General features: G+C 38.0%; 1 protein-coding gene across 3 annotated transcripts in view; it reads right to left on the bottom strand.

Moving 5' to 3' along the window:
- Positions 1–16,303, bottom strand: part of NPHP1 (nephrocystin 1) — a 68,729-nt gene that overhangs the window by 26,612 nt on the left and 25,814 nt on the right. For 2 of the 3 annotated variants that reach the window (XM_025353826.1, XM_025353827.1), the window contains 7 exons: positions 16,029–16,221; positions 14,686–14,787; positions 11,297–11,403; positions 10,933–10,975; positions 9,296–9,380; positions 7,848–7,942; positions 6,384–6,512 (listed from right to left, as the gene is read on the bottom strand). In XM_025353826.1, coding sequence (XP_025209611.1) covers positions 6,384–6,512; positions 7,848–7,942; positions 9,296–9,380; positions 10,933–10,975; positions 11,297–11,403; positions 14,686–14,787; positions 16,029–16,221 — 754 coding nt within the window. Of the gene's footprint in view, positions 1–6,383; positions 6,513–7,847; positions 7,943–9,295; positions 9,384–10,932; positions 10,976–11,296; positions 11,404–14,685; positions 14,788–16,028; positions 16,222–16,303 lie in introns of all 3 variants that reach the window. The other variant, XM_025353825.1, reaches the window with a different exon arrangement.

Genomic DNA, 16,303 nt, shown 5'->3' with positions numbered 1-16,303 from the left:
CAAAAAATTAGCTGCGTATGGTAGCAAGTGCCTGTAATCTCAGCGACTAGAGAGGGTGAGGCAGGAGAAGTGCTTAAACCCAGGAGGCAGAGGTTGCTGTGAACTGAGATTGCGCCATTGCACTCCAGCCTGGGTGACAAAAGCAAAACTCCATCTCAAAAAAAAAAAAAAAAAGCTCAAGTAACACTCAGCAAGTGATAGGTTTGGCTGTATCCCCACCCAAATCTCATCTTGAATTGTAACTCCCACAATTCTCACATGGGAGAACTCAGTGGGGGATGACTGATTATGGGGATGGGTCTTTCCTGCACTGTTCTCGTGATAGTGAATGACTCTCACGAGATCTGATGATTTTAAAACTGGGAGTTTTCCCTGCACAAGCTCTCTTCTCTTGTCTGCCACCATATGAGATGTGCCATTCACCTTCCACCATGATTGTGAGGCCTCCTCAGACACGTGGAACTGTAAGTCCAATAAACCTCTTTCTTTTGTAAATTGCCCAGTCTCAGGTATGTCTTTACCAGCAGTATGAGAACGAACTAATACAGTAAATTGGTACCAGGAGTAGAGTGTTGATGAAAAGATATTCAAAAATGTGGAAGCAACTTTGGAACTGGGTAACAGGCAGAGGCTGGAACAGTTTGGAGGGCTCAGAAGAAGACAGGAAAATGTGGGAAAGTTTGGAATCTCCTAGAGACTTGTTGAATGGCTTTTTGACAAAAATGCTAATAGTGATATGAACAATAAGGTCCAGGCTGAGGTAGTCTCCAACGGAGATGAGGAACTTGTTGGGCACTGGAGAAAAGGTGACTCTTGTTATGTTTTAGTGAAGAGACCGGTGGCATTTTGCCCCTGCCCTAGAGATCTGTAGAACTTTGAACTTGAGAGAGATGATTTAGGGTATCTGTTGGAAGAAATTTCTAAGCAGCAAAGCACTCAAGAGATTACTTGGGTGCTGTTAAAGGCATTCAGTTTCACAAGGCAGGTGGAGCGTACAAAGGTTTGGAAAGTTTGCAGCCTGACAATGCGATAGAAAAGAAAATCACATGTTCTGAGGAGAAATTCAAGCCGGCTGGCAGAAATTTGCATAGGTAACGAGGAGCCAAATGTTACTCCCCAACACAATGTGAAAAATGTCTCCAGAAGATGTCAGAGGTCTTCACGGCAGCCCCTCCCATCACAGGTCAGGAGGCCTAGGAGGCAAAAAGGGTTTCATGGGCCAGGCCCAGGGTCCCCATGCTGTGTGTAGTCTAGGGACTTGGTGCCCTACGTCCCAGCCACTCCAGCTGTGACTAAAAGCGGCCAAGATACAGCTCAGGCTGTGGCTTCAGAGGGTGCAAACCCCAACCCTTGGCAGCTTCCACATGGTGTTGAGCCTTCAGGTGCCCAGAAGTTAAGAATTGAGGTTTGGGAACCTCCGCCTTGATTTCAAGAGGATGTATGATATGTCTGAATGTCAAGGCATAAGTTTGCTGCAGGGGTGGGGCTCTCATGGAGAACCTCTGCTAGGGCAGTGAAAAAGGAAAAGGTGGTGTTGGAGCCCCCTCACACAGAGTCCCTACTGGGGCACCACCTAGTGGAGCTGTGAGAAGAGGGCCACTGTCCTCCAGACCCCAGAACAGTAGCGCCACTGACAGCTTGCACCGTGCTGCTGCAAAAGCCGTAGACACTCAGCACCAGTCCATGAAAGCAGCCAGGAGTGGGGCTATACCCTGCAAAACAACAGGGGCTGAGCTGCCCAAGACCATGTGAACCCACCTCTTACATCAGTGTGACCTGGATGTGAGACATAGAGTCAAAGGAGATCATTTTGGAGCTTTAAGATTTGACTGTCTGGCTGGATTTCGGACTTGCATGGGGCCTGCTGCCCCTTTGTTTTGGCCAGTTTATCCCATTTGGAATGGCTGCATTTACCCAATGCCTGTACCTCCATTGTATCTGGGAAGTAATTAGCTTGCTTTTGATTTTACAGGCTCATAAGCAGAACGGACTTGCCTTGTCTTAGATGAGATGTTGGGACTGTGAACTTTGAGTTAATACTGAAATGAGTTAAGACTTTGGGGTACTGTTGAGAAGGCATGATAGGTTTTGAAATGTGAGGACATGAGATTTGGGAGGGACCAGGGGAGCAATGATATGGTTTGGCTGTGTCCCCACTCAAATCTCATCTTGACTTGTAACTCCCTCAATTCTCACATGTCATGGGAGGAAACCAGTAGGAGGTGACTGAATTATGGGGGCAGGTCTTTCTTTCTTTCTTTTCTTTTCTTTTCTTTTTTTTTTTTTTTGAGACAGAGTCTTGGTCTGTAGCCCTGTAGCCCAGGCTGGAGTGTAGTGACGTGATCTTGGCTCACTGTAACCTCCACCTCCTGGGTCCCGGTTCAAGTAATTCTCCTGCCTCAGCCTTCTGAGTAGCTGGGATTATAGGCACATGCCACCATGGGGGCAGGTCTTTCTTGCACTGTTCTCATGATGATGAATGACTCTCATGAGATCTGATGGTTTTAAAAATGGGAGCTTTCCCTGCACAAGCTCTCTTCTCTTGTCTGCCGCCATGTGAGATGTGCCTTTCACCTTCTGCCATGATTGTGAGACCTCCTCAGCCATGTGGAACTGTAAGTCCAATAAACCTTTCTTTTGTAAATTGCCCTGTCTTGGGTATGTCTTTATCAGCAGTGTGAGAACAAACTAATACAGAAAGATAGGAAAAAGAAAAGAGACAAACAAAAAAGACAGAAAACAAAGAGAAAAAAATAAATCAGTAGACTAAAGGCTTGAGGCTCCTCTCCAGTGTCTGCCTGCTTCTGAATGCTCTGCAGTGCCTTCAGGTAGTTGCTTTTTATTTTGCCCAGAGTTTACAGTTGCTATCTCTGGGTGGGGTGGTCCAAGAGGAGCTGACTCAAACATTACTGGAAGTTGTGTCTCATTAGTTAGTTTTAGCAATAATGCCTTTGGTTTTGTGTGTGGGTGGGTGTGTGTGGGTGTGTGTGTGTGTGTGTGTGTGCATGTTTTGGTTTTTGGGGTTTTTTTTTTTTTGACACAGAATCTCACTCTGTCGCCAGGCTGGAGTGCAGTGGTGCAATCTTGGCTCACTGTAACCTCTGCCTCCTGGGTGCAAGTGATTCTCCTGCCTCAGCCTCCCAAGTAGCCGGGACTACAGGTACACACCACCACGTCCAGCTAATTTTTGTATTTTCAGTAGCGACGGGGTTCCGTAATGTTGGCCAGGATGGTCTCAATCTCTTGACCTTGTGCTCCGCCCGCCTCAGCCTCCCAAAGTGCTGGGATTATAGGCGTGAGCCACCGCGCCCAGCCCAATGCTTTTTATTTATAACTAGGTTTAGATTTAGAAGCACTCCTACATAAGCAGCACGAGTATCTGTGCAGCTATTAAATATGTTCCATAACTCTCAATTTGGAAATCTCACATAAATTTCTTTCTTGAAGTAAATTTCATTATTTTGATATATTATTCAAAATAAAATTCCATTCCTTTTTATGTTCTTATATAAGAGAACATGGAGAGGTACAGGAAAAAGTATCAAACCAGATGTACGAAACAGAAAGCAATTCAGCTCTTGGTCACTGAGGACACCTACTGGCTCCTTTGTGGCAGTGATTTTGTGCAGAAAGTATTATAGAAGTGAGGGAAGATCACCATCATAACAGAAGTTCATTTATTTACCCCAAGTTCAGATGAAATAAAGGCACTTTCTTCATGCTGGGGGTTTGCAGTATACTCAGCCTGAGCAAAACCAAGCTCATGTCAACTCCTCCAAACCTGGTCCTCTTCCAGTGTTCCCCATCTCATTGAATGTTGCCACCATCCATCCAGATGCAGAAGTCAGAGACAAGGTATCATGCCTGTATCTCACTCCCCCTCTTTCCTGCATATCCAATCCATCACCAAGTTTTGTTGATTTTTACACCCAAATATCTTTATCCATATCTCTCATCTACACCTCTACCTCTCTAAGTTAACATCACCACCTCTCATCCAGACACTCTTTGAAAGCACCTACTATGTTCTTTCTATGTATTACATCATTCTGATAACTTCCCTTACATTAACTCATTCAATCTCACATTGACCGTTATCAGCTCAAGCAGCACTGTCTTCTCAGGAAAGAGCTTTGACTATAGATTTGAGAATTCTTTTCTAATGTAAGCATCTAGTGCTATAAATGTCCCTCTAAGCAATGCTTTAGCTAACATCCCACAAATTATGATATGTTGCATTTTCATTTTTTGTTCATTTCAAAATATTTTCTAATTTCCCATGAAATTTGCTTTTAACCCTTTGATTATTTAGAAGAATTTAAATTTCCAAGTATTTAAGTATTTTTCCATTTATTTTTCTGTTACTGATTTCAAATTTAATTCCATGTGATCAGGGACCGTATATTATATGATTCCAACTCTTTTAAATTTGTCTAGGTTTGTTTTCTGACCCAGGACTGTCTATCTTGGTGATTATTCCATATGTACTTAAGAGAATGTGTATTTTACTATTTTGAGGTGAAGTGTTATGTGAATATCAATCTAATCCAGTTTGTTGATATGTTATACAGTTCTCTTACATCATTACTAATTTTCTGTTTGCTTGTCCTATATTACCAAGAGAGAAGTGTTAAATTCTCCAACTATAATGGAGGCCCCAACTATAACTGTGACTTTGCCGATTTCTCTTTTCAGTTCTAACCATTTTTATTTCATGTACGTTAAATTTCGGATGTTAGGTATGTACCAACTTAGGATTACTATGTCTTCTTGGTGAACCATCTCTTTTATCGCCATGTAGTGCCTGGAGTCTACTTTGTCTGATATTAATATCTTTTGAATGGTATATCTTTTCCCATCCTTTTCTCTTAAGCCACCTATAGCATAATATTTAAGGTGGGCTTCTTATATGTAACTTATAGGTCGGTCTCTCTCACTGTGGTTTTCATTTGCATTTCCCTGATGGCTTCTTACATGTTGAGTATCTTTTTTTACTTCTAGTGGTTTTTGATACTTCTTTTTTGAAGAGGCTATTCAAGTCTTTTGTCCCTTTAGAAAACTGAGTTATCTTTTTATTTTTTGGATATCTTTCACTTGTTCCTGGTCTTAGGAAACAAGTGTTCAGTATTTCACTGTTAAGTACGATAATGCTAGTTTTAGGGTTTTTCTTGTTGCATTTTATCAATTTGAGAAATCTCCCTTCTATTCCTAGTTTGTAGAGAATTTTTCAAAAATCATACATGGGTGTTGAAATGTGTCAAATGCTTTTTCCTTATCTCTTAAGATGATCATATGATTTTTCTTATGGCAAATTATAATGATTGATTTTCAAATGTTACATGTGACTACCCAGGCAAGTACATTTGAATTTCTGAAATAAATCCCAATTGATCATGATATAATGTCCTTTTTATATATTGCTAGATTCAATTTAATAATATTTTGTTTAGAATTTTACTTTCTATATTTATGAAGGATACTATCTGGTAATTTTCCTTTCTTGTAATGTCTTGTCATATTTTGGGGTCATGTTTTTTCTGGCCTTATGAAATAAGTTGGGAAGCATTTCTCCTTCATCTGTTCCTTGGAAGAATTTGTATCAGACTGGTATTATTTCTCCTTTAAATGTTTGAAGAGGTTCACAAGTGAAGCCACCTAGGCCTGAAGTTTTCTTTGTGGGAAGATTTTTTTTAAATTATAGGTTTAATTTCTTTAACTGAGGTTATTCACATTTTCTATTTCTTCTTATGCCAGTTTCAGTAAATTATGGTTCTCCAGGAATTTATTTATTTCATCAATGTTATCAAATTTACTGGTATAAAGCTGTTCATAGTATCTCCTTACTGGCCTCTTAATGTCTGAAGGATCTGTGATAATGTCTCTATTTCCATATCAGATGTTAATAGTTTGTTTTCTTTTACTTTTTAAAAAATGTCTTGATAGTCTCACTATGCATCTTTCAGTTTTATTAATGTTTTCAAAGAATCAACTTATCTCTTTTTTTAAATTTTCTCTTTGGTTCATCTGTTTTCTATTTCATTAATTTCTACTCTTATCTGTATTATTTCCTACTTTCTACTTTCTTCAGGTTTAACTCACTCTTCTTTTTCTAGCCTCTTGATTTGCTAGTTTAGATCACTGACTTTAAATCTTTTATCTTTTTTTCTAATATATGCAATTAAAACTATAAATTTCCATCTAAGTACTGTTTAACCTGTATCTCATTTAAAAAATTAATTTTTTAAAGAGTCATTCAAACTTTTCTTTGGTACTAGGTAAAAAATACTCTCTTAGGAATTGGGGAGGAGTTGAATGGAAAAGAATCTAAGGAACTGTTTCTCCATAATCCTAGTATGAATTGATTTACTTCTCAGTAAGCTTACCTTATTACCATCAAATAGACAGAGGCGGACATGTCTGCTGAGAACCTGTATGCTCATTCCTGGAAGAGGAATCATTTTACAGCTCCATAATGTCAGAATCAATGAAATACGACTTGGTCTTGACCTAATCTAAAAGAAAAATTAGTTATAAAAAAGTTTATTTTTATGATTTCTAACACAAATCTGTCTTTTGTAAATTCAGCTTATGAAAATGTATACAGAATTTTTAAAAAAGAAAAAAAATTTACACATATACAATAAAAGTTTCAATAAAATTAAAAGTTGATTGAAAATTAAAATCAGTCATTTTAGGTAAATTTTTCATAGAGTTACATTTGAAATATTTGCATTTTTCTTAAATACTTAAAAACTGTGATGAAAGGAACAATAAATATTAGCAGGTAAAATGTATATGATCTGACTATAGAATCACTGTATTCCAGTCCCCAGGTTCACTCCCACAGAATGTGGGTAAGTGCAGAAGGCTAACACAGCATAAAACCAATGCCACCTGGTATTAAGATTATCCCACTATTTTTTATTCCAAGCAATTATCTACATTGTTCCTTAGTTTCTTAATAGGTGTCTTAACAGAGAGAATGCACTATTTGATACATTTATTCAGATCTACTTCATAGGTATAATTCAGATTATGAGTAAATAAATTGGTATTCTGATTTTTTTAAGAACAGCTTCAATTAAACTTTACATTCTGCTTTATAGTCATAAGCCTTTTCATTTACATAACTTAGATTGGGACTAGTGGCTCACACTTGTAATCCTAGCACTTTGGGAGGGAGAAGAGGGCAGATTGCTTGAGCTCAGGAGTTTGAGACCAGCCTGGCAATGAGGCAAAACCCATCTTTACCAAAAATACAAAAATTACCTGGGCATGGTGGTGTAGGCCGGTGGCCCCAGCTACTCAGGAGGCTGAAGTGGGAGGGTCGCTTGAGCTCAGGAGTTTGAGGTTACAGTGAGCCATGATCACACCACTGCACTCCAGCCTGGGTGACAGAGGGAGACCTGTCTCAAAAATACTACTACTGCTGCTACTACTATAAATGATAATACTGGCTAACATCTACTGAGTTCTTTTCATATGCCAGGCATTATTCAAAACCCTTCACACACACAATTTTCAAAATAACTCTATGTTGGAAGCATTACTATTACTCTATTTTTACAGATGAAGAAATTGAGGCAAAGAGTGATTAAGATAGAAACCTAGTATTATTTCCTTTCTAACAATGAGAGAAGAATGCAATGGAAAAGAGAAACAAAATAAAGTCAAGGTAGCAAGTCCAAATTCTACCTTAGTTATAAAAATATCACTATTTCAAAATTATCATAGAGAATCAATTTTTTTTGTTTTTCATAATGCATTAGTCAATTAACATGTTGTCTACTTGCAACCATGACAAAATCTGGAAGAGTTACAGTTTTACTGAGAGTAACTATACTTACAGTGCCTTCTGTAGCATCCCACATCAGATCTCTGAAGGCCAGTTGTGAAGGCATGAGCTCTGGTTGTAGGAAGTAACTTGCTCGAAATTGATTTCCTGAAAAAATCATTGTTTCTTAATTTTCTTACAAAGAAAGAAACTCAAAATCAAAAATCCATAATGTTATGCTATGAACTAGAGTACAGGCACTTCCAAAATGCCACGCTGCTTACTAAGAACTTGCTTTCCAAAATAGGACCACCAATATAGATTTATGCATAAAAACAACAGTACGAAACTTACAGATACAAACACATAAAAGATCATCTTAAAGTACCTTTAAGAAAGACTTTTAGGCCAATAATATGCCCCATGATGACAATGATTTATTCAAATATTTCTGTAAAATGCAGAAATCTGTAAGCACTTTTTGGAGACTTCAGAAAAAATACATAGTCATTAGTTTTACTTCTTAACACAAAAGCATTTTATGCTCTTCTTCCATGCTTTAGTCATGAATAATACTTAAAATAACATCATTTATCCATTCAAGAAATAATTTTTGAGTTTCTACTCTTGCCAGATACTACACCAGGTTCTAGATACACAAAGATAAATCAGAGATATGTCCCCTGCCCTCCATAGTTTACAGTTGAATGGGAGAAAATTTTTTTTTTAGAAAATAAGTAGACAAGCAAATAAATAAAATAATTATTAGAGGACTTAGAGCTATAAAGGTGTTCACATGAATGAGAGTAGGGGAAACCCACATTACTCAAGGAAGGCATCTCTGGGAAGGCAGAATTTACCCTGAGACCTGAAGGATGAAAAGATGGGAATTTAGGGAGTGCTGCGAAGAACCTTCCCAGCAGAGGCAACTTCAAAGCAGCCCTTCCATGACAGCTCAACAACTCAGGGTATACAGGACACTCCTTGTCCCCCAGCATGATTCCTCTTTAAAATGAGCTTATAGACAGAAGTTGCCAAGTACAGGGAAAGCCAAGAATGAGTAAGGAAAATGAAAATTCCAAATGGAGATAATTCTTTGGAAAAGTCTTGCTTGGAGGAAGATCAGGGAAAAGGAGGTTTTGGCTAAAATTGGATAGGATTCAAGGGGCTGATCCTTAAAGGTGGGAGGAATTAGGTGTGCTGATATCACAGACAAGGGAATGAACCAGTGAGGGGAAGGTGGGTCAGCTAAAGACACAGGAAAGGACTGAAAATTAAAGGAGTCACATTTTTTAAAAAAAGAAAGCGGCTGGAACCCAGAGCACTGGTAAACACGCTGGCCTCTGATAGGATCAGGGATCTTTCCTCACTGTCATGGGAAGGATGAGGAAAAGATGAGCGCCAAAGAGATGTGAGACTCAACATCTTCTTCAACAATGTGTTTTGCCTGTGATAGAAAAATTAGACGTGGATCTTGACTGCTTTGCTGAAAGAGTGCAGTGGCTGATAGGCACACGTTACCTTCCTCCAGAAGCTGCGAGAGTGTGGAAGGCCTGAACCCTGCAGGAATAGCTCCCATCATGGTTAACACATCAACAGTGTTTATCTGCTGAAGATAGTAACATCAAAATGGATTTGTTTTCAGTCATGTTTCCGCATCTCTATAATACTTTCTCTTTATCACTAGAGTAACTATAACTTAAAAAAGAAAAATATAAACATACAGACTAGTGGAAGAATAATATGACTTGGCTCCAGATTCCTGAGAGGATGCCATCACAGCACCCTGGCCTCTCCTAAGGACCTAAGCCCCATACGGTGCCCAGCACGCAGAGCTCTGTGTTCCGGAGCGGCTACTTCAAGTACACCCTTATCAAAACGTCTCTGCTCCTGTCCTGCTCCACCCTGCGCTTCCATTTCACAGGTAAGTTAATGTCTATTGGCAAATCATACGCGCTGAAGAATTAATGGATTCTTTTCATATATACAAAATATACAACTCATAGACACACACCCTCACACATACAAGCATGTACTTATACGTAACAAGTAAAGAAAAAGGTCAGGAAGGATACTTACTAAATTGTTAATGGTGACTACTTATGAGTTTGAGGAGGAGAATTTTCATTTGGCTATGTAATTTTTTTTTTTTTTTTTTTTTCCTGAGATGGAGTCTCGCTCTGTCGCCCAGGCTGGAGTACAGTGGCATATTCTCGGCTCACTGCAACCTCCGTCTCCCAGGTTCAAGCAATTCTGCCTCAGCCTCTCCAGGAGCTGGGACTACAGGCATGCGCTACCACGCCCAGCTAATTTTTGTATTTTTAGTCGAGGTGAGGTTTCCCGTGTTGACCAGGTTGGTCTTGAACTCTTGACCCCAGGTGATCCACCTGCCTTGGCCTCCCAAAGTGCTGGGATTACAGGCGTGAGCCTCTGTGCCCAGCCTGTAATTTTTTTTTTAATGAAAGAATTATAGATCATTTCTTCCTTTAAAAAAATTTAATTAATTACTTTTTTTTTTTTTTAGACAGGGTCTTGCTCTGTCACTCATGCTCTGGAGTGCAGTGGCACAATCACAGCTCACTATAGCCTTGACTTCCCAAGCTAACGCGATCCTCCCACCTCAGCCTCCCGAGTAGCTGAGACTACAGGCACGAGCCACCACACTCGGCTAATTTTTCTTATTTTTTGTAGGATAGGGTCTCATTATGTTGCTCAAGCTGGTCTTGAATTCCTGGCCTCAAGTGATCCTCTGGCTTCAGCTTCCCAAAATGTTGGGATTACCGGTGTGAGTCACCATGCCTGGCCAATTTCTTACTTTTTATTAAAGCCTTTCAGGATTTTTCAAATCGTAATTAAATTTTAACATCTGTTTCCACTCAAATGATAGGAAAGCAGGATCAATGAGAATGTTTCCAAGCTCTCAAGTGACACCATGAATAAGATTATCTATTCTTTTTGTACAAAAAAAACTAATGAGAAATGTTATTTGGAGCACAGGCTTAGAAACCAGAAAAAAATATACATCCTCTGCTCTGTACATTCCATGTCCTGAACCCTGTTTCAGATCCATTGCTATCTTCCACAGTCTCCAACCTGTTTCGCCTCAGAGCTATTAGGTAACAAAACAAGACACCATTACTAAGACAGAAGATACCCACCTCTGAGATCACTTTTTGAACAGCACTCCAGTGGGAATCAGCTCTGGGGAGACAAAATAGCAAAGTGAGTCAGGTCAGGTTATGTCTATTCACTCAATTGGGGAACCTCTTTAATCACAGTTTATAATCATCAGTATGTTTTGAAAACCTAACAGTTTCCAGATGAAAACAAGGTAGAACTAAATGTATTCAAAATAATTATAAAATTAAAATAGTAATGATCTTTAAGCAGACAATAGTATGAAACGTTCTCCAGGTACAAGTTGTCTCCATTTCAAGAAAGTATTGAATTATTTATAACAGTAAAAATAAACAAATAAAATGTTTCCTAAACCTACTTTGATATCCTTTCCCACTTTTGTACCTTTGCTTAACTTCTGCTCCATCTGCTGTTTCATCCACCACCTCTACATCTTCTTCACTGCCCTCTTCAATTGATTCTTGGCCTTCTTCTTCTTCTTCACTATAAGGCTAAAAAGACATTGAAATGTGAAGTGCTTTTTAACTAATGCAAAAAACAACCAATAAAAATACCAGTACTGCCACCTAAACCTCCAGTAAAAACAAAAACAAGTTTTTCTGTTTAAAAAGAAAAAACAAAAGCATTAGTACTTTTAGAAAACCTCGCGCATAGATGGGAATTTAGTATATATGATAAAACTCAGTGGGAAATAAATTTTCAACACACGGTTAATAACTTCGCTATTTCAAAAAATAACAACTGAGATAGACAGCGAGTTTAATCAAAATAAATTCCAGATGGAATTTACTCAAATAAAAAAGAAAAGAAGATAAACATAAAAGAAATATAAAAGCATTAGAAGAAAACAATCTAGAGATGGGGAAGCCCTTTCCAATCGTGATACCAAAATCAAGAATCATAAGTGGAAACACTGACAGATTTAGCTATGTAAGAAATAAACATGAGCTAAAGTCAACAAAGAAAATATGTAACACATAACTTAAGCATATCCTGAGGGGGAAAAAAGAAAATAGCTCACACAAATATCTAAGGATTAATATCCTTATTATTAAAATATTATAAAAGCTCTTAGAAATCAATGAAAGAGTTTTTTAAATCCCTTAGAAAAAATATCCAAAAGAACTGAAAAGGTACCAACACATAAAAATGATAAGCACTCAAGTTGATGGAAATCTCAAATACCCTGACTTGATCATTACGCAGTCCATACAAGTAAAAAGTACTCACACAAATACAAAAATACTACGTATCAATAAAGAAAACCGAAAGGGCCATTCGCAAAGAAGATATACAAATGGTCATAAAGCATATGAGATGATACTTAACCTCATTAGGAGTACAGTAAATGCACATAAAACTACTAATGACACTTTTTTTGTTGGTCATATTGGCAAAAATTTTAAAGACTGGTAACAGCCATCACTGGCAAATGTGTAAGGAAACAGCACTCTCTGATTGTTAGAGGTGGGAGTACAAATTGGCATAACTTTTCTAAAAGGCAAATTGGAAAAAGAAATCAAAATATAAAGGTGTAAACCCTTTGAACCAGTGATGAACATCTAGGAATTTATCTAAGGGGATAATCGGGCAAGTGTGCAAAGATGCACGCAGACTTGATGACAGCACAAGTTGCCGGGTGGCTACCACCTATTCCCCACCTCCTCTTTCAAACAAAATCCCTGATTTAACAATGATCCAGTTAAAAGACTACATTTTCCAAGACTTCCTTGCAGCTAAGTGTTGCCAGAGAACTAAATGCTGGTCAATGAGCAACAATTGAAAGTTTTCTGTGTAACTTCCAAGAAACCTTTTTAAAAAGGCATCAGCTTATGCCTTTGACTTCTTTCCTCTTTTGCTCCTTGGAATCCTTAAAAGATCCAGCAGCTGACTTAAAACTAAAGAGAGAACTCTAGGAAAAGTAGACTCACATCAGAAACAGGATGAAATATTGGATAGGATCTTAACCAATTCTTGATTGCCTTTCTCCACACTTCTATGCTTGAGAGAAATACGCTTCTACCTTATTTAAGCTACTTTTTTGGGGGATCTTTCCGTAACTGGCAGCAGATGCTAATCTCATGTTCTTTGCAACATAATCGATAGTGATTACAGGTTGGAAACAACTTAAATGACCATCTAAATGAGATTAGAAGACTTGCTGCCGTTGAAAAAGATGATCTAGACCTGCCCTATGTAATACAATAGCCCTTTGGCCACGTGTAGCTAGTGAGCTCTTGAAATTAGTCCAAACTGAGAAGTGCTGTAAATGTAAAACACACACTGGATTTTGAACTTAATGTTAAAAAAGCAAAATGACTCAATATTTTAAAATATTGATTATATGTCAAAATAGTATTTTTGATATACTGGATAATATAAAATATATTATTAAAAATAATTCTACCTGTTTCTTTTTACTTTTTAAAAATGTGTGTAATGAAAAATATGTGTTTGTTCTTTGTCACTGGTTCCCAGCACAGAGCTCCCAAAAATCTTTGGAATTTCCTGAATGATAGAAGTATGTTTTCTTATTCATCAGGAGTCCCTTTCAGTCACTCCTGAGTTTATGCTAATGAGGTTAACTCTAGGTGGGCACCTGAACAGCTTCAGGAAGGGGACAGGTTACCAGAAAAACCAACCCAGGTATTAGAGGTTAGAACTTTCAGCCCCACCCTCCAACCTTCGAAGAGGGGACAGGAGTTGGAGACTGAGTTAATCACCAATTGCTAATTATTTAGCTAATACGACTAATGAAACCTCCAGAAAAACCCCTAAATGATGGGTTTCCAGGAGCTTCCAGGATGGTGAACACAGCGAGGTGCTGGGAAGGTGGAAGGCCCAGAGAGGGCATGCCGGCCACCCCCCACCAATACCTCACTCTATGGCTGTTCCTGAGTTGTATCCTTTTATAATAAACTGGTAAATGCAAGGAAAGCGTTTTCCTGAGTTCTGTGAATTATTCCAGTAAATTACTGAACCCCTGAGGTGAGGGTGTTGGAACTGGTGAATGTATAGCCAGTCAGTCAGAACTATGGGTGGTTCCTGGGACTTGTGACTGGCAACGGAAGTGGGCAGCAGTCTTGTGAGAGACTGAGCCTTTAACCTATGGGGGTCTGTGCTAGCTCCAAGCATTAGCATCAGAATGGAATTGAATTGCTGACACTGGTTGGTGTAGAAGAACTGATGTAGTAACACATATGGTGTCAGAGAAAAACCACATACTTGGTTTAAGAAGTGGTGTCAGCAAAAAGATATCTCAATGTGGCTACTGAAAAATTTAAATTACATGTGTGGTTTGCATCATAGTTTTATTGGACGGTGCTGATCCAGACAGAAATCTACGTATCTTGGCACAGAAAATGACTGTGTTATTTTATGAAACAAGAAAATATAAGCTAGGAACACACGTGTATAGTATGTTCACATTTTAGTAAGGGGATCATGTATTTGTGGAAGTTAACACAAAGTTAACTGCGGTTATGTTTCACAATAAACAATAGAGACCTAGTATTTGTTATGATCAGCATTAATCCACAAAGCATCCCCTCACTGTGAGATCACGCTCCAGGGCTCAAATGCCTAAGAGCACTTCACAGGTCCCCAGGACCATTAATACACGATGTTTTCCCCAGGTCCTGTCCCTCCAAAATTAAAGCAAATTCTATATCTCAAGTCATTCACTAGTCAACTGACAAAAGAACACAGCTAAATGTTTTATTAAAAGTGAAAAAAAAAAGTCTTAGAAAAGGAAAGCATAAACCAAGACTAACCTCTAGGTAGGTTCTGGGAACGAGACCTTCATTTCCTTTGGCATCCTTAGCTATCCACCAACCATCAGGTTTTTTTTCAATTACAAGGAGAATTTCCCCTTTCTTAAAGCAAAACAAAACATTTTAAATAAAATTCAATAATCATGAGTCTGTATCATTACCAATGATTCAAAATAAGTGCTGGAAAAAAAAGGCAAAATTTTTTTAATCCAGTATTTATCAAAAGCTTCCCTATCACCCAACCCCTATGTATTCTGCCTAATTCACCTAAAACCATAAATGTGACATCATTTAATGGATCATTCCTTTTGGTTACCTATCATACACTTGAACCATTTATGCAAATGGGAACTATTTTTCACAATCATTTTTAAGGTGCCAAAGTTACTCCAAAAGTTCGATTACTGTGTAAAATGTTTTTTAATGTTGTAATATCTCTGGAAAAGTGTCTTTCAGAAGCAGCATATACATTCCCAAAGAAAATCAATTCCATTAAAGTTAAACCCTATATTTGAGCAAAAATAGTATTTACTGAATGCAATTACCCACTTAATTTACCAGATATGTTTTGAATAACACTCGCTCATTTATAAAAATAAAATATCTTTGAAGACAAAAGCATTTCCACCCCTGAGGACACTACAAAAGCAAACACTTTCTTAAAATATACATTATTGTCTAATATTGAGGCCATTTTCCAGAAGAATTTGAAAAAAAAATCAATAAATTAAACCATATAATTATTTGCATAATATTCTTATGTATTTTATTATTAATCAGTTACTAAACTTTGAAGTTTAATATAAGAACCAAAATTCATATATTCACTTAAATTTCTTTGACTCATTTCTCTAGCAAAAAACACAGGCTCAAAATCACAACTTCAAAAATCACAACTTTATTGTTCTGTCCCACCTGCCACTTATTTATGCCCAGGCCAAGCAAGTATGGACGCAAGCCCCTCTCATATCTAAGCTAACAGGAAAGACTGCTACAAAACGGCAGGAAGTGCTCCCTTCTACCTCCACCTATGGACATTGCCTAACTCACTTGAATGAATTTACACATGTGACATTCAACAACAAATTATAAAATTTTACCCCTAAGTTAGGAATTCTCAACATTAAAGCCACTTTCAAAAACCTATTTAGAGGAGGTAACTTTAGTAACACAATCTCATATTACTACTGCTTGTAAATCATAATTATTACTTATTTAAATAGAACATTAAAAAACTTCACTTAATTTAAGAATCTGTAATACAGGTGTACAGGCAGAGTTTTCTTATTCTGTTCGGTATGGACATTGATCCTTAGGTTAGGTTTCAGTCTTATTCTACCTACCTTAAATGTAAGATCTCCAGCTTGCTGAGCAGTGAAATCTCCAACAGCGATGTATTCTTCACCGGTTGATGGTTTGTGATATTCATTTTCCTCTTTCTCTTCCTCTTCCTCCTCTGTATCTTCTTCCTCCCCACCACTGTCTTCACTTTCTTCACTTTCACTTTCTTCCTCTTGTTCAGTAGGTGCCCCAACTCTACAAAAAGTGTTTCTGGGTAGGACTACTTGAAATAATATATAAGAACAGACAAGCTATGAGCATTAATTCTAAATGTACA

The sequence above is a fragment of the Theropithecus gelada genome, chromosome 13, assembly GCF_003255815.1.
Source record: "Theropithecus gelada isolate Dixy chromosome 13, Tgel_1.0, whole genome shotgun sequence".
Taxonomy (NCBI): domain Eukaryota; kingdom Metazoa; phylum Chordata; class Mammalia; order Primates; family Cercopithecidae; genus Theropithecus; species Theropithecus gelada.
Note: the sequence above shows the minus strand (reverse complement) of the source record. Positions and strands in the feature narration are given on the sequence as shown.